This window comes from Podarcis gaigeae, assembly GCF_964106915.1.
Source record: "Podarcis gaigeae genome assembly, chromosome: 12".
In the NCBI taxonomy this organism is placed as follows: Eukaryota; Metazoa; Chordata; class Lepidosauria; order Squamata; family Lacertidae; genus Podarcis; species Podarcis gaigeae.
The window spans coordinates 8,553,168-8,575,266 of NC_139688.1; the positions used below are offsets into that span (position 1 = coordinate 8,553,168).

The window sequence follows — 22,099 nt, forward strand, 5'->3', positions numbered from 1 at the left end:
AGGAAAATTCCCCCGCTAGAAACTGCCCGGACAATGAATGTATGAGTGGCCTGGAAACACTTGTCGTTGACATCAAAGACCTGATGCCCATAATTGAAATACCCTATTATTTTGAAATGCAATACATGAAAGAAAGGGGTGAGGCTGGGGCTATGGGAGACAATTCTCCAACGGAATATGCTCATCTGTAAAACACTGAGCAATGGGTCCTTCCTGTGTATGTACCACACTCAGGGCTGATCCCGATTACCTGTTTGTTCAGCGTTCATCTTCATTGGTCTGGTCTTTATTGAATATTCATTCCAATTTGTTTATGCGGACAGTTGTATGACTAGGAGCACTGATTTGCTTCTCAGGTTCTTCTGTGTCTTCCCATTAAGCATCCATTGGCCCAGCGTTTTCCCATGCATTTTCTTGTCACTTTCCAAACTGCGAAAGTCCTATTGTTCTTTTCTCTCTTTTTTTTTGAAAAAAAGGGCGGCTCCCAACAGAACATTAAAACACGGTAAAAGATCAAACATTAAAAACTTCCCTAAACAGGGCTGCTTTCAGATGTCTTCTAAAAGTCAGATAGTTGTTTATCTCCTTGACATCTGATGGGAGGGTGTTCCACAGCACGGGTGCCACCACTGAGAAGGCCCTCTGCCTGGTTCCCTGTAACCTCACTTCTCGCAGTGAGGGAACTGCCAGAAGGCCCTCGGAGCTGGACAAGAACATAGGAATAGCTTGCTGGATCAAGTCAATGGCCCATCTAGTCCAGCATCTTGTTGTGTGGCGATTTCTCCCCCCCCAGTGGAAATAAAGACACATGACACAATTATTAAGGTTAATGGGCTAAATAAGGCCACAACTTTATTGGTTACAGATGAAGAGCGGTATTGGCTTAGGCATTGGTCCTAACCGACTATATCTGGGTTCGGCCCATCTGCTTGAAGTCCAGTGAGGGTTAACCACCAGTAGTGGGAGTCCTTTTTGAATTATGGTGCTGGAGGAGACTCTTGAGAATCCCATGGAGTGTACTGCTCTTAACCACTATACCACCCTGGCTCTCAGGTAGTGACACCCGACCTGTGGAACGCCCTCCCATCAGATGTCAAGGAAATAAACAACTATCTGACTTTTAGAAGACATCTGAAGGCAGCCCTGTTTAGGGAAGTTTTTAATGCTTTATCTTTTATCGTGTTTTTAATGTGCTGTTGGGAGCCGCCCAGAGTGACTGGGGAAACCAAGCCAGATGTGTGGGGTATAAATATAATATTATTATTATTATTATTATTATTATTATTATTATTATTATTATTATTATTATTCACACTTTACCATTAAAGTACTTCTGAAGTACATTCTCTCCGCCCCCACTCAAAGAATTCTGGGCACTGTAGTTTGTGAAGGGATGCTGGGAATTCTAACTCTGTGAGGGACCAACTTGGTCATGCACTGGCTTGCTCACGTACACAGACTGGAAGATGGCAAGATCCCCAAGGATGTGCTCTGTGGGGAGCTGGCTTCAAGCGCCAGGCCTGCTGGCAGACCAACGGCTGCATTGCAAAGATGCCTGGGATGTGAAGCCTGGCAACGTTAACCCCTTGCAGACAACCGACCGCAGTGCCTGGAGACAGACAGTCAGGCTGTGTATCCACAGCAGTGATCGGAGGAGGAACAACTGCTGGGAGGAGCACAGAGAGAAGAAACGCCATAGCGCATTTGCAGCAGCGCAACTGGACGCCTTCATCTACCCCTGCTGCAACAAAACATGTCTCTCCTGTATCGGTCTCCACAGCTGCAGCAGATGCTGTAACTCTCTGGTTTTTTGAGTTTACTCCTCAAGGTGCACCCTTCTATTGTCTCCTGAAACAGATGGAGTAAGGGGTAAATGTCTATGCCCATACTTCTCCAGGGGAAAGGATGCTCTCTGCTCCATATCTTCAGGCTTCGTCCTCATATTCCAAAACAAGACAGGGCATTTTCACCTTGAGCTTGCCCCATGCCTCTGTTTTTCCTTTGGACAAAGCCTGAAATCCAAACCAAACCTTGTTTCCATCAGTTAAAAGCAGCAGCAGCAGCAACGCGCCCTCCCTTTCAACAAATAAAAAAAAAAAAGATAACGAAACATTTCTAATAATAGTGAGCTTAGAACCTGTTTCTTTTTTAAGAAAACAAGAGGAGGATTTATATTTTGACAGGCTTCTTTTCAACAAGGAATTCTTCTCGGGGGCAGAGGCTGACTAACTGAAGTATTTATATAGCAGCTGGGTAAACACTAGGAGCAGTGGGAATAGTGGCTCCTCTGTATCAATACCGGACTTTGCAGCAGAGGGTGTCAGGGAGAGATGACTAGGGGAGACCCTCCCCCTGTTTTAAAAGGGGTCCTGGGCCACAAAAGGGAAGTTTATTTTTTTATTTTGGAGGGGGGGAGATGCTAAGTTCCAAAGTGACTCAGTTCCTTACACAATAAAGGGTTTTGAATTGGACTCATTTTGGATTTAAAACGAACATATTTGGGGAGGGGGAAGACTACTAGCCATGATGGCTATTCTCTGCGTCTACAGTTGGAGGTTGGGACACGGGTGGCACAGAGCCTAGGACTTGCCGATCAGAAGGTCAGTGGTTTGAATCCCCGTGACGGGGTGAGCTCCCGTTGCTCGGTCCCTGCTCCTGCCAACCTAGCAGTTTGAAAGCACGTCAAAGTGCAAGTAGATAAATAGGTACCACTCTGGTGGGAAGGTAAACAGTGTTTCCGTGCACTGCTCTGGTTCGCCAGAAGCGGCTTAGTCATGCTGGCCACATGACCCGGAAGATGTCTGCAGATGTCGGCTCCCTCGGCCTATAGAGTGAGATGAGTGCGCAATCCCAGAGTTGGCCACGACTGGACTTAATGGTCAGGGGTTCCTTTACCTTTATGGTTGGAGGCAGAAATGCTTCTGAATGCCAGTTGCAGAAAGCCACAGGAAGGGAGCAGAATCTCGCACTCAGGTCCTACTCACCGGTTTCCTACAGGCATCAGGTTGGCCGCTGTGAGAACAGGATGGTGGCCTAGATGGGCCATTGGCCTGATCCAGGACGCTCCTCTGGTGTTCGTAAGAGGAGACAGTCTTGTTTTCTGCTGCTGGTGGGCTTAAGGTCTGGTGGGCTTAAGTAACAGGTTGTCATAATAAGAATAAGAATAAGAATAAGAATAAGAATAAGAATAAGAATAAGAATAAGAATAAGAATAAGAATAAGAATAAGAATTTATACCCCTCCCATCTGGCTGGGCTTCCCCAGCCACTCTGGGTGGCTTCCAGCAGAATATTAAAATACCGTAATACATCAAATGTTAAAAGCTTCCCTAAAGCTTCCCTAAACAGGGCTGCCTTCAGATGTCTTCTAAATGTCTGGTAGTTGTTTTTCTCTTTCACATCTGGTGGGAGGGCGTTCCACAGGGTGGGGGCCACCACTGAGAAGGCCCTCTGCCTGGTTCCATGTAACTTGGCTTGTCGCAGCGAGGGAACCGCCAGAAGGCCCTCGGCACTGGACCTTAGTGTCCGGGTAGAACGATGGAGGTGCAGATGCTCCTTCAAGTATACTGGACCGAGGCCGTTTAGGGCTTTAAATGTCAGCACCAACACTTTGAACATGCGTGGAACAGTTTAACAATGGAACCTGTTCCTTCTGGGCTCCCCTTGCCTTTGGGTGGGGTGGGCAGTCATCTGTCATGGTGGCACCATCAGGGCAGGACTTTAGGGAAGGATGAACAAGGGGGGCACATAGAGCAGGCATCCCCTAGAGGAGAGGCAGTTTAATTGATGGAAACAACAAAGGCATTCTGTACATACTGAGAGGCCATTTGGTCTAGGGCATGGGTAGGCAAGGGACACGGGTGGAGCTGTGGGTTAAACCACAGAGCCTAGGACTTGCTGATCAGAAGGTCGGCGGTGCGGATCCCCACGACGGGGTGAGCTCCCCTTGTTCGGTCCCAGCTCCTGCCCACCTAGCAGTTCGAAAGCACAAAGTGCAAGTCGATAAATAGGTACTGCTCCAGCGGGAAGGTAAACAGTGTTTCCGTGTGCTGCACTGGTTCACCAGAAGTGGCTTAGTCATGCTGGCCACATGACCTGGAAGCTGTACGCTGGCTCCCTCGGCCAATAAAGTGAGATGAGCACCGAAACTCCAGTCGGTCACAACTGGACCTAATGGTCAGGGGCCACTTTACCTTTACCAATGGGTAGGCAAACTAAGGTCCAGGGGCCAGATCCGGCCCAATTGCCTTCTAAATCTAGCCGGTCCAGGAATCAGCTGGTCCGGGAATCAGCGTGTTTGTCCATGAGTAGAATGTGTCCTTTTATTTAAAATGCATCTCTGGGTTTTTTGTGGGGCGTAGGAATTCTTTCCTTTTTTTTTCCCTTTCAAAATATAGTCCGGCCCCCCACAAGGTCTGAGGGACAGTGGAGGGGCTCCCTGCTGAAAAAGTTTGCTGATCCCTGCTCTAGGGACCCAAAGCTCAGATCAACCCTCTACTTCTCTAGAGCTGCAATCCTGAACATTGTTCATCTGAGAGTAAACCCCACAGAATTCAGCTTGGGCATTGACCTGCCAAGCTTGCGTTGCACTGGTCTGAGTCTTCCTCCTTGGACCCCAAGAGCTTCTGGGGTCCCTGCTCACTGTGGAAACAATGTACTGGTGGACTTCTCATGGACGTCTGGGAGAACAGGTTGCTGGACCAGATGGACCAGATCCTGCAGGGAGGAGGATCTACCCACGGAGGCTGACCTGCTGGCAACTCATGCACCCCAGTCCGCGAATGGGCTGATTGTGGTGCTTCGGTGGAGAGAGGGGAGATCGCTTTGCACGTGCCCAGGAGCCCCCACACCCCTCTGTCTCTCTCTGAATACCTTCCCCACCCAAGCCCTGCTTCCTGAAGCCAGGAGCTCTCCATAAAACCTGCGCTCCCGCCCGCGTGAGAAGTGCCACCACGACACCGGGTCAGTGGGCAGCTTTCTGGAGGCGCGGGGTGGGGAGGCCCTCTGCATCTGCTCAGAGGTCCCCTTGTCTTCCTCATCTGTGATCTTAGCACACACATAGAGAGAGGGGGGACCCTGCAACCGAAGGCAACGGGAGTTTCTCGCTCCTGCTGCCTCCTCCTGGGTGCTCAAGGGCGGGGAGGGGGGACCTGAGCGAGGCAGCCTCGGGCGGAGCGCGCAGCGAGCGCAGGAGAAGGCGGCGGCTCTGCGGCAGTAGAGGAAGTTAGTTTGCCTGGGACTGGCCTTTTATTAGCGGCGGCGGCTCCGGGCGCCTGCGATGCGCTTGTCCCTGCCGGAGCCGACGCGCTCGGGGCGGGCGTGAGGCGGAAAGGACGGCCGGCACCGGAGGCTGCCCTCATGGGGAGGCGCTCGGCCCAGCCGCGCAGCCCCCGAGCGCTCCCCGCCGCTTTCTTCTTCCTGCTGCCGGTAAGTGGCCGGAGAGAGGTCTCTTTCCTCTGCGGGGGGTGGGGGAGGAAGAGGCGCCTCCACGGGGAACCCTCCCCCGCGCGCGCTCACCTAGCTCACACCTGCAGTTAGGGACCTGCGAAGCTGGTTGGTTGGTTGGTTCGGCCAGCTCCGTGTTGTCGACACGGACCGGCAGCGGCTCTCCGGGTTTTGCCCCCTCCCCCCCCCAAAAAAAGCGCCTTACCTGGAGATGTTTCCGAGGACCTTGCGCGCGCCACGAGGATGCTCTGGTACACATGTCTGCGACGCCTGGCTTGCTGTCCCATCCCCAGTGGTTGGGGGCGGAGGGTGAAGGCCCATAGGTAGTAGGAAGGGGAGCGGGGAGCACATTGCAGGGCACAGAGGAACGCTGGGGCTATCTATTTCATACTATCATTGTAGAGTTAGAAGGGGTTCCAAAGGTCATCCAGTCCAACCCGCTTTTAATGCAGCTGAGGAGAGGGTTGTTGTGCTCAGATCTTGCTTGTGGACACCTGCCACCTTCTTTCTTTCTATATTTATGTCTTGCTTTCGCCCTGAGGTGGCATACATGGTTTACGCATGCGTGCACACACATCTCACATTATCTTCACAACAAGCCTGTGAGGTAGGGCCAGCAGCTGTGAGAACAGGATACTGGGCTAGAGGGGTCTTTGGCCTCATCTCACAGTCAGGCTCTTCTTATGTTCTCTCTCACTCCCTGCCAGTTTATTTTATTCCTTCATAGAAATCCCTTCCCCCCCTTTTTATCAGTTTCTTTTAAAAAAAACACAATCAGGGAACTCACTGCAGTCTTTCCCCTACTTGCTTTGCGGTGCAATTGCCTCCAGAACACACCCAAAATTGGTGGTCCTTCCCTGAAGTAAGAAGAATGGAAAACACTCTGCACATGAACAGAGGACCTCTTTTTAGATACGTTTAATAATCACCTTGCTCATGGAGTGAGGGACAAGTCCTGCTGTTAACAACAAGCTCTGGGATTCAGCTCCCGTGTGCTTTGAATCAAGTCCCCTTCATAATTATTAGGGTTATTATAATTAACCACCTTGCGCCCTAAAAAGATGGTCACATTCAGATTTCAGCCTATGGTGAAGTTTGTTTGTTTGTTCCCAGTGGCGATTGCAACTGCACCTTTTCACACTGGGACTTCCTTTGAACTAGGGGTCCCTAAGGCCCAAACCTAGGCCCAAATATCTGAGAGACAGCCTCCTCTCCTACGGACCCTCTCAGGTGTTAAGATCAGTAGAGGGGTCTCTTGTGGTGGATCCACTGCCGTCCTTCAGACAGGGCCTTCTCTGCAGCAGCCCCTAAATGGTGGTAATCCCTCCCTGCAGAGGGATCTGGCCGCTTCACTGCATAGCTTTGGGTGAACAATGAAGATGCACCTTTTAAAATTTATTATTATCCTTTATTAAATTTGTCTACTGCTCAGTGCTTGCAGATCTGTTTTTTATTGCATTCTGTGCATTGCCTTGAGATGGGTTTAGGAGGCAATTATTATTATTACATAATAGGTTGTGTCAGGCGTCCATTTTTGTCGTTGTGTTCCCACAGTGGTGTGGCTGATAATTTCAGTTGGTTCCAATTGTGTGTCAATTTCAGTTCCTTGGGTGTCTTTCGCCATGTTCCATTCCTCTTGGTTGCACTGCACTATGGGTTTTGTAGTCTATAGCTAAATAAATGGATGGTTGCATTCCTGCACAATGAATACAAATGTATATTCCTCTTCCACCACGTAGAGCTGCTAGGCTGCCTCCCACCCCGGTGCGGATCAGGCCCATATATCTGCTTAGCTATTCAAGAAGTTAGCTCCATTATGCCGTGCCCTGAAGGCATGTGTTGCGCATGAGAATAGTGATTTGGTGGACAAAGGGAAGAGACTGAAAAGTGTCAACAATACAAATGTGTTTGTTGTGGCAATGTTCAGGGTGGCAGGAGAGGATATATTGTGTATTAATATTCTTCCTAACTTGCACTAGCAAGTTCCTTTACTTAGCAGAGTTTGCATTCCTCTTTTACATGCACAGCAGATAGCTGGTTGCAGGCTTGTGTAAACCTCTCACAATCATACAATTCAGTATTGGTAAGTTCCCTTTTATCCCTCTTAAAAGAACAAAGACACGACAATCTTATTTAAAGTCAATAAAAGAAGTTTACTCACATCAGTTCACAGTTGGATCCCCAAAGGCAGACTTAGTTACACATATGTACATGTGGATCAACCCGATATGGGGAAATAATCCAGCGCTTCTGCTGGCTGAGAGCAAGCAGAGCAGTCCTAGCTAAAAGCTGGTCAAACAAAGAAGGAAGTGAAAAAGAGAGGGTGTGGCAGCATGCCTTGTCCTTTTGTTACCTGGACAGGTAAGGTCAAGCCCACCTCTAGTCACATGCAAAAGGAAGGAGGCTCCAGTCAGGAGGAAAACAGGAAGGTTTCAACTGGCTGGACCAAACATTCCCCTGCATGTCCACTCTAGGAAAACAAGGAATGTTGTACTTGACTGCTCTCACTGGATTACAACCCACATTTTTGTGTGGATACATATGTTTTGTACCAGCAAAAGATAGTGCAAGAAATTAAGTCGTCACTAAAAATACATGCAGTTTCGGGTGTAAAGGATGGAATGTCACAAACAGCATGATCGACAATACATAATGTTTGCTCAGGCAAGCATGGCTCGTAAGTAGATTTTGTTAAAAGTTCGGTGGATTTTGGAATGGCTGCCAGAATGATTTGGACCAGACTTTGGAAGTAATGGAATTTTAATATTTAATGCAAATTCTGGGGTTTGTTTTTAATCCGGCAATTAGGAAAGCTTAATGTCTGCTTTGGAACATAGGAAACTGCCTTATAGAAACTCACATTATGCATCCCTCTAGCTCAGTACTATCTACAAGTGTGGAACCTGTGAGGCATGTGAACCTTCAGAAGTTTCTGGACTACAGTTCCCATCATCCCTGACCATTAGCCTGGTTGGCTTGGGCTTATGGGAGTTGGAGTCAGGGGGTTGGACTAGATGACCCTCAGGGTCCCTCCCAATGCTACAATTCTATGATATGTGTAAATAAAACCTTCTACGATTCTGTGATTCTATAAGAGGCCAGGGTGTCAAACACATCAGTGATTAAATAATGCAATAAAAATATCTCAAAATCCATATATATGAAAACAATTAAAAACAATTCCAATTTGGGTGTAGACTGGGGTGAATATCTCTGCTTAAGGGGCATGTTGAAAGATCTTTAGTAGATTCCAGAAACACAGTAAAGAGGGCACCTGAATAATATTTCATGGGAGGGGATTTCAAAAGGTAGGTGCCACCACAGTGAAGACCCTGTTCCTATATCATATGGAATGGACCTTCTGATAAGATAGTATCTACAAGCAAGGATGGAGGAGCCTCTGACCTAGTCAGACTACAACTCCCATCGTTCCCAATCATTGGCCATGCTGGTTGGGACAGAGGGGAGTTGGATTTTGACAACATCTGGAGAACCGCAGTCCTCCACCAAGTTGCAGTTCTGTGCAAAAGCTGGATGTGGTTGCCTTTTAAAAATAAAATAAAACATACAAATTATAACCAGGCATAAATCCCCACCACTGTGTGAAACAATGTAGGCTGAATTTTAATTTCTGATGAAACCTTAATCTGTAGCGATGGTTTGACAGTTTGAGGTGAAGATATTCTGCAGCTCTGGAAAAACAAAAAAATATTTGGGGAATGGCATCGCTTTGCAGCAGTTCACACGCCTTTGACTTAAGGAATTGACTTTCTGTTTTCAGATGCGCAACTACTTTTTTTGTTTTAAGTTATCCACAAAATGTAACTTAATAATCAAACAAATGTATCATCAGGGTACATGTATCAGAAAGTTTGCAGTTTGCCATTGAATGTACACTAGGTGGCTGTGTCATGTGTGGAATGGCTCTTATTCCTTTCCTGATGGGTCCGTTCAGGATTGGCCATGACTCAATAGAGTCAGATTCCACATAGTGATTTATACAGTTCATAATGCAAACATTCCCCATCTTGTAATGTTCAATTATATTACAAGATGAGCACGGTTTTCCCGAATTTCTTCAACACAAAATGCAGGGCAAGCTTGTGAATGTGTGCAATCAGCAAGGTGTCTTGGCAAATGTAGTCTCTCAAGGTATCTGAGTAGGTAAAAAGGTAACCCCTGGACGGTTAAGTCTAGTCAAAGGCGACTATGGGGTTGCAGTGCTCTTCTCGCTTTCAGGTCAAGGGAGCCGGCGTTTGTCCACAGACAGCTTTCCGGGTCATGTGGCCAGCATGGCTAAACTGCTTCTGGCACAACAGGACATCGTGATGGAAACCAGAGTGCATGGAAACGCCATTTACCTTCTCACTGCAGCGGTACCTATTTATCTACTTGCAGTGGTGTGCTTTCGAACTGTAGGTTGGCAGGAGCTGGGACACAGCAACCGGAGCTCACCCTGTTGCAGGGATTTGAACTGCTGACCTTCTGATCGGCAAGCCCAAGAGGGTCAGTGGTTTAGACCACAGAGCCACCTGCACCCCTGGTATCTGAGTATGCAATAGGAACACAGTGTGCCCTGGATACCACATGCATTGTTGAAGCTATTGCTGTTGGTGTTTAGTCATTTAGTCATGTCTAACTCTTTGTGACCCCATGGACCAGAGCACGCCAGGCACTCCTGTCTTCCACTGCCTCCCGCAGTTTGGTCAAACTCATGTTGGTAGCTTCAAGAAGACTGTCCAACCATCTCGTCCTCTGTCGTCCCCTTCTCCTTGTGCCCTCTGTGGGATGTAAACACAGGAGCAGTCAATGACAACATTCCTAGAGTGTACATGTTAGAACATGGGGAGGGATGTCTGTCTAGCAAGCAGGTAAACTTCCTGGGGACGGACTTCCTCCACATGTGACCAGAGGTGGGTGTGGCCTCACCTGTGCAGGTAATGATAAAAGCACAGGGCAGGCAGCCATTCTCTCTCTTGCCTCTTGCCTCTCTGCCATCTCTCTCTGCCATCTTCCTTCGATGAGGAAACATCTAAGGATGCCCTCTTGGCACTCAGCCAAGAGAGGACAGTACTATCTTCCTATAAGATAGTTTCTAAGTGTATGTAACCTTTTTAAGCCTGCCTACCTTCTGGGATCATATTGTGAACAGAACGTGAGTAAACTCTTTTATACTTTTATAAAGACTGTGTCGTGTCTTGTATTTTAAGAGGGAACAAAGGGGAATTTACCAGAGTAATTATTATAGAGGTTCTAGCGAACCTGTGCAAGCGTTACCGTTGCGAACTAAAAGGGGAATGTTTATAAACTCTGCTGATATTTTGGGAACTTGTTAGCACAAGTTGGATAAGGATATAATTAATCAATATATCCTCTCCTGCACCCCAGAACATTCCCACAAAGGGTTATTGGCCCCAGTATTGCATATTTCTGCGTATTTTTGAAGGATTGTGTTGGATTGTGATTTTGAGTTGAGTAGTATTTTTCTGAGTTAACTTCCTGGTAAGCACATGGTCCTTTGTTCCATTGTGCAGTGGGGATTAAGCAACCCCCCCCTTCCCTCAGAGTTCACAGTGACCCAAGGCAGTGAAGAACTGTTTTGAATTTTGAGATTTTGATTTTAAAATTTTGAGAAAGTTTGAAATTTTTGAAGAATTTTCAAATTTTTGGATTTTAAGATGGCTAGAGCAGCTTTTGATAGTGATGCAAAGCTAGGAATGCCTGTGCTGAATGAACACAATTTCATGCACTGGAAGCAGTGCTTGATAGCATGTTTAGATTATAAGCACATTTTGGAAGCTTTAAAGCCTCAGCCTACGGGATCGTCTGAGGAAGCTTTAGCCAAGATAAGTGCTTGGAAACGCATGAACAGCGAAGCTTGACACATAATTTTGAGTGGACTTCGTGATGAGCAGCTATCATTAATAAATAGTACAGATGATGCATCTCAAATCTTAAGAGATATTGAGCGCGTGTATGGAGAATCTAGCATAAACTGCTTCAGAAACTTGGTGTGTAAATTAACCAGAGTGAGGATGAATTCAAAAGAGGAATTCACAGAGCACATCAACAAGTTTACTGAGATTATTCAAAGAATTGATTTGACTCCCAAAGCTTTTGATGAAGATACAAAGATAGCATTTTTGTTATCATCACTTGGACCACGCTTTAGCGCATTTGTAAGTTTGATGGATCATAGACAAGGTCTGACTTTTAAAGATTTGATTGGTTATTTAAAAGAAGAATGCAGAGATAGAGCTGAATCTCCAGTGAGAAATACTAGAAGCAAAGACAGTAGTTATGCATCTAGGCAATTTACAAAGTCCAAAGAGATGCCTAAGAAAGTGATTTGTTTCAATTGTAACAAAGAAGGACACATTGCAAAGAATTGCAGGGCTCCTAAAGCCAAGAAACCCCACCCCTTTCAGCCAAAAGGAGAAAAGAAGGGAAAATGTGAATGCACATGGCTACTGCAAGAAAGGAATTTAACTGTCCAGAATCGTGGGAATAGACGTAATAAATGGATTTTAGATTCAGGTGCCAGTTCTCATTTTTCATATAAAAAGGACTATTTTAATGAGATAAATGATGAAGAAGGATCTGAAATTGAGATTGCAGATGGCAACATTGTTAAAGCAAAAGGTGCAGGTTCCATGAGTCTGAAATGCAATATAAACAATGAATGCATTGAGAACACAATCTCTAGAGTTTTGTATGTTCCAGAGCTGAGCTGCAATTTAATCAGCGTGTCCACATTGGACAAGAAAGGTTTCCAGATCACATTTGGAAATGGAGAATGTAAAGTGACTAGAAATGGCAAAGTGTTTGCTCAAGCAAAGCTAATCAATGGTGTATATGAGCTTGATCTTTCAGAGAATCAGTCTGCAAAAGTGGCACAGTCCAGCCAGAAGGATGAAGCGGATCTGGACCTATGGCACAGAAGGCTTGGACATAGAGACACCAACGTCATTCTGGATCTACAGAAAAGAGATCTTGTAAGAGGTTTGCAGGTAAAGCAGAGCAACAAAGCTCCAGCAAAGTGCATAAGCTGTATTACTGAGAAGGCTGTAAAACCTTCATTTCCACGTTGTGCAGAACAAAGAAGCAACAAAGTGCTTGACATAGTGCACACTGACATATGTGGACCCATGAATGTTCCCTCACTGGGAAAGAATAGATATATTTTAATATTTCTGGATGACTTTTCAAGATTTTGTGTTGTGTATTTCCTCAAAGAGAAGAGTGAGACAGTGGACAAGCTCCAGGAATACATTGCCATGGTCAAGAACAAATTCCAGAGAGCTCCAGCTGTGCTAATGAGCGACAATGGAGGTGAGTACTGCTCAAATGAAATGCAGGCTCTCCTGGCCAAGGAAGGAATTGCACACGTAACCACAATTCCTTACACACCACAGCAGAATGCCATAGCTGAGAGAAAGTTTAGGTCCATTATGGACATGACAAGGTGCATGCTAAAGGATGCATGTTTGCCACAGAAGCTGTGGGCCGAAGGAGTGTACACGTCGGTCTATTTGCAGAATAGACTGCCAACTAAAGGTGCAGAGCGCACACCATTTGAACTTTGGCATGGGAAAGCTCCCAATCTGTCACACATACGTGTATTTGGAAGTCCGTGTTACTTCCACGTGCCCAAGGAACACAGACACAAGCTTGACTCCAGGGCAAAAGCAGGTATCCTTGTGGGATATGCCTCTGGAGGCAAAGGATACAGAATTATGGACTTACAAACTGGTAAGACAAATGCATACCATGCGGTTTATTTTGATGAATATGGAAAAGTAGACACTAAGAACACTGTTGTGGACTCTTCAGATGAGTCAGAAAGGACTCAAGAGTTTGTATATTTCCCTTTTGAGACCCCACAAAGTAATAATCTGCCTTCGAGTGTTACAGCACCCCCTACAGGCAACGCACCAGAAGACGCAGAGGACCAGAACCCTGGCGGCACCAGAGACGAAGAGGAGGACTCAGATGGGGACATGCCTGCGTTGGAGGAGGATGAGGAAGCTGATGCGGTCGCAGAACCAGAGGTCAGGCGCTCGTCCAGAACCAACAAAGGTGTCCCACCATTACGGTTGTCCTAATTTGCAGGGTCGGCGTTTCCACAGGAACCTTCCACTTGGGAAGAGATACAGGAGATGCCAGCTGCAGAAGCCAGTCTCTGGAGGAAGGCCGCGCAGGAGGAGATGGATGCACTGCATCAGAACAAGACCTGGACACTCACTGAGCTGCCTCCTGGTAAGAAGGCCATTGGCAGTAAATGGGTTTTCAAGGTTAAGAAGGGGTCAGAAGGAGAAGTGCAGCGCTACAAAGCTAGACTTGTAGCACAGGGATTTTCACAGCGTTTTGGTGAAGACTATGATGAAGTTTTTGCACCAACGGTGAGGTACAGCAGCGTAAGAATGCTTTTAAGCATTGCAGCCTCCAAGAAAATGAGGGTGAAACACATAGACATTGCTACTGCTTTTCTACATGGGCAGATTTCTGAAGAAATTTATATGAAACAGCCCAAAGGTTTTGTAAAACCACATGAGGCACATTTAGTGTGCAAACTCCAGAAAGGACTTTATGGACTTAAACAGGCTGCTAGAGCCTGGAACCAGAAGTTGCATAAAATGCTGACACAACTTGGGTACAAGCAAGGCGATGCTGACAAGTGCTTGTACAGAAAGTCAAATAATGGACAATTCTCATATATCTTAGCTTTTGTTGATGACCTGATTATTGCCACAGCAAGTGAGAAAGACTATACACAGATAGTAAAACACCTTAGCAAAGAGGTGGAGGTCAAGGAGCTAGGAGATGTCCAGTACTACCTCGGGATCCAGGTGGAAAGAGAAGAGGACGGCTCATTTCTTCTCAGCCAAAGACAGAAGATCCACGAGCTAATTGAGCACATGCAGATGCAAGACACACATCCAGTTGCTACACCGATGGCCACTGACTTCCTGAAGAATCAGCAGGATTCGAAGCAGTTGCCAGACAACAATGACTACAGGTCGGCGATTGGTAAACTTTTGTATTTAGTTACCACATGTAGACCTGACTTAGCTAATGCTGTGGGGATTCTTAGCAGAAAAGTGAATTCTCCCACTGAGCATGATTGGGCAGGTGTAAAGAGGGTGGTGCAATATTTGAAGGGTACCATGAATTGTAAATTAAGGTTACCAGCCGTCAGAGACCCTAAGTTGGTTGGGTATACTGATGCGGATTGGGCTGGGGATAATGCTGATTATAAATCAACAAGTGGTCATGTTTTCATGTTTGGGGATGGACCTGTTGCATGGGGCAGTTATAAACAGAGCTGTGTAGCATTATCTTCCACAGAATCAGAATACGTTGCAGCAACAGAAGCCTGCAGAGAGATCGCCTGGCTTGATCAACTCATAAAGGACTTTGGGCTGGTGAGAAAAGGGCCTGTCAGCTTGCTAGAGGACAATCAAAGTTGCCTGAAGCTGACACAGAGTGAGAAGCTCCTGGCCAGAACAAAACACATTGGGGTTAAATACCAGTACATACGCCAGATGATCCAGGATGGACTTGTGGAACTATCCTACTGCAGCACCCAAGAGATGACTGCTGACATCCTGACTAAACCCCTACCAAGAGAGAGTTTCCAGAATCTACGTGTCAAGCTGGGACTCTGGGTGGTTGAATAAAGTTGTTTATGTTTTGTGTATGTTGTATTGCCTGAGAAGGGGTATGTGGGATGTAAACACAGGAGCAGTCAATGACAACATTCCTAGAGTGTACATGTTAGAACATGGGGAGGGATGTCTGTCTAGCAAGCAGGTAAACTTCCTGGGGACGGACTTCCTCCACATGTGACCAGAGGTGGGTGTGGCCTCACCTGTGCAGGTAATGATAAAAGCACAGGGCAGGCAGCCATTCTCTCGCTTGCCTCTTGCCTCTCTGCCATCTCTCTCTGCCATCTTCCTTCGATGAGGAAACATCTAAGGATGCCCTCTTGGCTCTCAGCCAAGAGAGGACAGTACTATCTTCCTATAAGATAGTTTCTAAGTGTATGTAACCTTTTAAAGCCTGCCTACCTTCTGGGATCATATTGTGAACAGAACGTGAGTAAACTCTTTTATACTTTTATAAAGACTGTGTCGTGTCTTGTATTTTAAGAGGGAACAAAGGGGAATTTACCAGAGTAATTATTATAGAGGTTCTAGCGAACCTGTGCAAGCGTTACCGTTGTGAACTAAAAGGGGAATGTTTATAAACTCTGCTGATATTTTGGGAACTTGTTAGCACAAGTTGGATAAGGATATAATTAATCAATATATCCTCTCCTGCAGCCCAGAACATTCCCACACCCTCCATCTTTCCCAACATCAGGGTCTTTTCCAGGGAGTCTTCTCTTCTCATGATGTGGCCAAAGTATTGGAGCCTCAGCTTCAGTATCTGTCCTTCCAGTGAGCACTCAGGGCTGATTTCCATCAGAATTGATAGGTGTGATCTTCTTACAGTCCAGGGGACTCTCAAGAGTCTCCTCCAGCACCATAATTCCAAAGCATCAATTCTTCGGCAGTCAGCCTTCTTTATGGTCCAGCTCTCATTGAAGCGGTAGTGTACCACTTTAAACAGTCATGGTTCCCCCCAAAGAATTCTGGGAGGTGTAGTTTGTTCAGGGTGCTGAGAGTTGTTAGGAGACCTCTCTGTTCCTCCCTCTGAGCCACATTTCCTAGAGTTCTCTGTGAAGAGAGACTGATTGCTAAACCGCTCTGGGAATTGTAGCCCTAGGAGGGGAATAGGGGTTTTCCTAAGAGCTTTAAGCACCCCTTAACAAACGACACCTTCCAACATTATTTGGGGAAAGAGGCTTACTTGTGAGTAGCTCCTGCATGAAGTAGCTCCTCCTGCACAGCAGGAGACATCTCTAAGCCTCTAAGAAAATTTCTCAACAGAGGGGAGAGGGCTCTTGTGGCCGAATCCTGTTTGCCGGTTTCCCACAGGTATCTGGCAGGTCCTTGTGAGATCAGAATGCTGGCCTGATCCGGTAGGTTCTCATGTTCTTCACATCATTTCTGGGCTTCCTGGAGGCATCTGATAGGACAGTATGAAAAAATGAAAAGATGAATCCTTTGTCTCTGTCAAAAATATATATTGCAGGGCATCCCGTACAGCTGGAATGCAGGTAAAGCCTTTTCGAGCTATAATATCTTGCTTAAGCTGGAATTTCACCCCAATTTTCCTCCCGCTATGAATGAGTGGCTGGAGGAATAAGTGTCTATTAATGAGACTTCTGGCAAACACTTGACTTCTCAAGTTTTGGCTGTGTGTTTGTTCTGCTGCTCTGGGGGACCCATTTGAATGTGCTCAAACAAAAGTGGGTTTTAACACAGTAGCTAGCTTGGTCTTTTGGCCCGACAGAAGACCAGTGAATGAGTAAAAATGTGCAGCTTCACCCGAGTTAAAAGGGGAAGGTATACTTCTAGATTTTGACTGTGCTGGAGGTCTGCTTGCTAGTCATTTTAATGTTTTTAAAACACTTCAGAACTGTTACCTGAGGGTAAATTTATGTTGGATTAATTTCAGCTTTAACAGTTGCATCTTTCTAGTGTGGTCACGGCTCCTGTGGCATTCAGAAGTGTACTTCCTCCAACAAATAGAGGTAGAACGGAGTCACTGGAGTTATTAGGACGTGGGTGGCGATGTGGGTTAAACCACAGAGCCTAGGGCTTGCCAATCAGAAGGTCGGTGGTTCAAATCCCCGCGACGGGGTGAGCTCCTGTTGTTCGGTCCCAGCTCCTGCCAACCTAGCAGTTCGAAAACACGTCAAAGTGCAAGTAGATAAATAGGTACTGCTCCAGCGGGAAGGTAAACGGCGTTTCCGTGCACTGCTCTGGTTCGCCAGAAGCGGCTTAGTCATGCTGGCCACATGACCCGGAAGCTGTACGCCAGCTCCCTTGGCCAATAAAGCGAGATGAACGCTGCAACCCCAGAGTCGGCCACAACTAGACCTAATGGTCAGGGGTCCCTTTACCTTTACCTTAGGGGAGGCTTAGCAGAATATACCTGAGGGTGGGTGATATCCTAACCGCCAGTTGACCTTCCCAAGTTTTTAAAAATAAACGCTATTCTTCTTGAATCTGCTGAGATGTACAAGAATGCCTCCTGAATAATTTAAACATGGGTTTTGTTCTCAGTGTTTTTGGGGTGCTTTTTTTTAAAAGATGTAAGCTAAATGAAAGAGAAAACCCATTAAAAATAGAGAATATTCAAGCCAGCGTTTTGTAGTGCTTTAGGCACAGTAAATATTCATGAAGGTCTGCAGTAGTGCCTAGGGCCTCCTTGTCTGGTTGAGAAGTGCCAAATGGATTTGCCAGACAGGTCTGGGACTTCTGAGATGTGAATTTTGTAAAAGCCACTGTGTGGTATGTTGTTCTCTATCAATATGAGGTGTTGGCAAAACCAGGAAATCTTCTTGCACATCAGGAACTGGTTAAACAACAGGAAGCCGAGAGCGGGAATGAACAGACAGTTCAACAAAAAGCTCCCAGTGAAAAACTCTTTATTGTGAGGAAAGTGGAGTGTTTAGTTCAGAGAAATCGCAAGTAAGAGTTGACCTGATGGAAGTGTACAAAATTGCACTGGATGTACGAAGGGTGGACAAAGAAAAGTTTTTTTCTCCCTTTCTCACAACACCACATCTCAGGGACATCCAACAAGACTGAATGCTCCAGTGTTCAGGGCAGACAAAAATAAAGTATTCCTTCACACGCCACAGACTTAAGCCACCGTTTCTCAAACTTTGGTCTCCAGATGTTTTGGACCACAGTTCCCAACATCCCTGACCACTGGTCTTGCTAGCTAGGGATGATGGGAGTTGTGGTCCAAAAATAGCTGGAGACCCAAGTTTAAGAAACACTCATTCCCACTGCCAGGTATACATTTATACCAGAGTGGTTTTCCCAGTCACTCTGGGCGGCTCCCAACAGAATATTAAAAACATGATAAAACATCAAGCAGCTGGACAATGGGAATGGAGATGGTCCTTCAGGTATGCTGGGAACCAAAGAATCCTGGAAACTGTAGTTTGCTCAGGGTGCCTGAGTATTGAAACCTAGACAGCATCTTAAAAAGCAGAGACATCACCTTGCCAACAAAGGTCCGTATAGTTCAAGCTATGGTTTTCCCAGTAGTGACGTATGGAAGTGAGAGCTGGACCATCAAGAAGGCTGATCGCCAAAGAATTGATGCTTTTGAATTATGGTGCTGGAGGAGACTCTTGAGAGTCCCATGGACCACAAGAAGATCAAACCTATCCATTGTTAAGGAAATCAGCCCTGAGTGCTCACTGGAAGGACAGATCCTGAAGCTGAGGCTCCAAGACTTTGGCCACCTCATGAGAAGAGAAGACTCCCTGGAAAAGATCCTGGTGTTGGGAAAGATGGAGGGCACAAGGAGAAGGGGACAACAGAGGACGAGATGGTTGGACAGTGTTCTCGAAGCTACCAGCATGAGTATCTGCGGGAGGCAGCAGAAGACAGGAGTGCCTGGTGTGCTCTGGTCCATGGGGTCACGAACAGTCAGACACAACTAAACGACTAAACAACAACAACATGTTGACAGTGGGTTCCCTTAGGGATGGGCGGCCATTTTGCCTCATGGGTCCCCCAAACTGCAGAGAAAAGTCGCCGCAGTGAAATACGTTATTTCACAGTTGCTTCTTCTTCCCATGGAGCTGCACAAACTCAGTTTTAACCTTGAGGGTGAACAAATAGGGACTAATTGCATGGCAATGTCATCCGTTACGGTGGCATTTCCCCCGTAAAAAGGAACGACACAGAATCACTGTTTCTCATCTCTGCTGCAGTGAAGGCTAAGTGCACTTCACTCAGTGCCCTTGCTTAGGAACCCATCTGTAATTATAAACGCTAAACAACAGGAGCTACCAAACTCCGTAGCCTTATTTTTCCTAAGTAAATAAGACTAATTAAAGCGCTACAAAGTTCAGAGTAATCCTGGCTGAATTACCGAAAGCCTTCCTTGAACGGTTTTGAAGGGTGAGTAAATATGAAGCAGTCGAGATGGAGATTAACAATGAATTGTGTGTCCCCTTTTAACTTTCACACCAGTCGGAGACAATCAGGGGCTTGGAAAGCTGGAACGGGATCTGCCTTGGCATGTCGATGGGTCTGGAATAAAGGTAAAAGGTAAAGGTACCCCTGCCCGTACGGGCCAGTCTTGACAGACTCTGGGGTTGTGCGCCCATCTCACTTAAGAGGCCAGGGGCCAGCGCTGTCCGGAGACACTTCCGGGTCACGTGGCCAGCGTGACATTGCTGCTCTGGCGAGCCAGAGCCACACACGGAAACACCATTTACCTTCCCGCTGGTAAGCGGTCCCTATTTATCTACTTGCACCCGGAGGTGCTTTCGAACTGCTAGGTTGGCAGGCGCTGGGACCGAGCAGCGGGAGCACACCCCGCCGCAGGGATTCGAACCGCCGACCTTTCAATCGGCAAGTCCTAGGCGCTGAGGCTTTAACCCACAGCGCCACCTGGGTCTGGAATGCCATGGACTAATCGCCAGTGCTTTGAATCACTGGAGACACACTGGTGTTTTGTGTGCTTATCTGGAGGGGGGAGTCAATTGGCATGTGTCCTCCCCCAATATCCAAGTGGGGAGAGATTTGGGGAGGGGTCCAGTGCTTACCCTGGGTTAACTTAGCTTGGAATTGTGGGAATGTTGAGGATAGTAGGAGAGGGTATATTGATTAAATGTGATTCTCACTCATGCTAGTGAGTTGGTAACAGAACACATTCCATGTATATCTCAGGAAGCTGGTTGGTAGATTCGTTAGAATCTCTTGAGTTAGGCAATCCAGTCTGGCTTGTCCAGATTGGGTTGTTCCTGGTAAATTCCCCTTTAAAAGGTAAAGGGACCCCTGACCATTAGGTCCAGTCGTGGCCGACTCTGGGGTTGCGGCCCTCATCTCGCTTTATTGACCGAGGGAACCGGCGTAGAGCTTCCGGGTCATGTGGCCAGCATGACTAACCAGAGCAGCGCACAAAAACGCCGTTTACCTTCCCGCCGGAGCGGTACCTATTTATCTACTTGCATTTTGACGTGCTTTCAAATTGCTAGGTTGGCAGTAGAAGGGACTACTGACTGCTACAGTGATATTACATCTCACATTGGAATGAAAGTCAACGGAGACTGGGTTGTCTTTGGGATACATGGTTTTATTTATACATATATACAACCTGAGCATAAGATGAGAGGGGCTCCCAGGATTAACACCCCAGAAGATCTTGCTTCTCCATCCAGCACAGAGAACGCATGTCTTTGTGTTTCCAATCTGCTCTCAGCTCAGCTCACCCATGCAACTCTGGCTATTGTTCTCCCACCTAGCAACAAGGTGAAAGGCCCATCCCTTTGTTCTATGGTACAGAACAATTTCTTTGGTTGTACTAATTGTGGTGCTTAACTAATCAGCCAAAGCCGTTGCTGAGACAAAGGGTTTGCTTGCTCTTATTGATTCTATGGGATCCCAAGAACTGGAGGGGACTCAGGACATCATCTAGACTGGGCATAGGCAAACTCGGCCCTCCAGATGTTTTGGGACTACAACTCCCATCATCCCTAGCTAACAGGACCAGTGGTCAGGGATGATGGGAGCTGTAGTCCCAAAACATCTGGAGGGCTGAGTTTGCCTATGTCTGATCTAGACTAGGGTTTTCCAAACTTAAGTCTCCATCTGTTGTTGGACTACAATGCCCATCATCCCTAGCTAGCAGGGTCAATGGTCAGGGATGATGGGAGTTGTAGTCTTCACACAGCTGGTGATCTAAGTTTGGGAAACACTGGTCTAACCTTCTTCTGCCTGGAGAGCAGCTCTCTCCAAGGACTGAGATAGAGAGGGCCTTTCCCAATTCTGCTGCCTGTAAATGAAACCTGAGACCTTCTGCGGGGAAAGCCGTGGGCCTTCTCTCCTAAGAGCAACAAGCAGGAGAGTTGGGAGACTCTCAAACACAAAACAGGAATTGCAAGAAGCTGTTCTATCCTAGCATCATCTGCTCAGAGTGGCTCCTTGAGGGTCTCAGGCAGAGAAGAGTTTCCCATCACCTGTTAACTGATCTTTCTAACTAGAGATATCGGGGACTGAACTTGGGAGATTTTTCTTGCCAAGGATGTGGTCTACCACCGAACGGTGACCCCTCCACATAAAACAAGCGGTCCTCTTCCACGTCTATGGCGGTCATTGCTTTGGGAAAGGAAATGCTTCTCTGCTCTTTCTGCCAAGTGGGACAGCATTTATTTATTATCCTTTTTTATTATTTCCTCTTTTTTCTTTTAGTAAGCTCAGAGTGGCTTGGATGGAGGCTCTGATTAGGTCCAGACCTGGTTAGCTGCTGCAGCTTCCCAGCCTCAGGTGCTCCAAGTTGTTTAAACATCCATAACTGTCCCTTTCAGGTATCCCTAGGAAGCAAATGCCAGGACTCTTGGGTCTTTGTAGTATAAATTAAAACCAGATGAAGCTTCTCCAAGTGCACACCTAGTGTTGTAAAAGGACCCAGCAGAGTTGTCCCTGCAGTGGAATGCCAAGTCAATAATTAAGTTCTCACAGGCATTGAACAACAACAACAACAACATATTTATACCCCACCCATCTATCTGGGCG

General features: G+C 46.7%; 1 protein-coding gene across 1 annotated transcript in view; it reads left to right on the forward strand.

Moving 5' to 3' along the window:
* Nucleotides 1–5,005: 5,005 nt before the first annotated feature.
* CRHR2 (corticotropin releasing hormone receptor 2) overlaps nucleotides 5,006–22,099 on the forward strand; it is a 202,056-nt gene continuing 184,962 nt past the window's right edge. Inside the window, exon 1 of the mRNA XM_083704265.1 lies at nucleotides 5,006–5,426. Coding sequence (XP_083560391.1) covers nucleotides 5,358–5,426 — 69 coding nt within the window. The 5' untranslated portion in view covers nucleotides 5,006–5,357. The remainder of the gene's footprint in view (nucleotides 5,427–22,099) is intronic.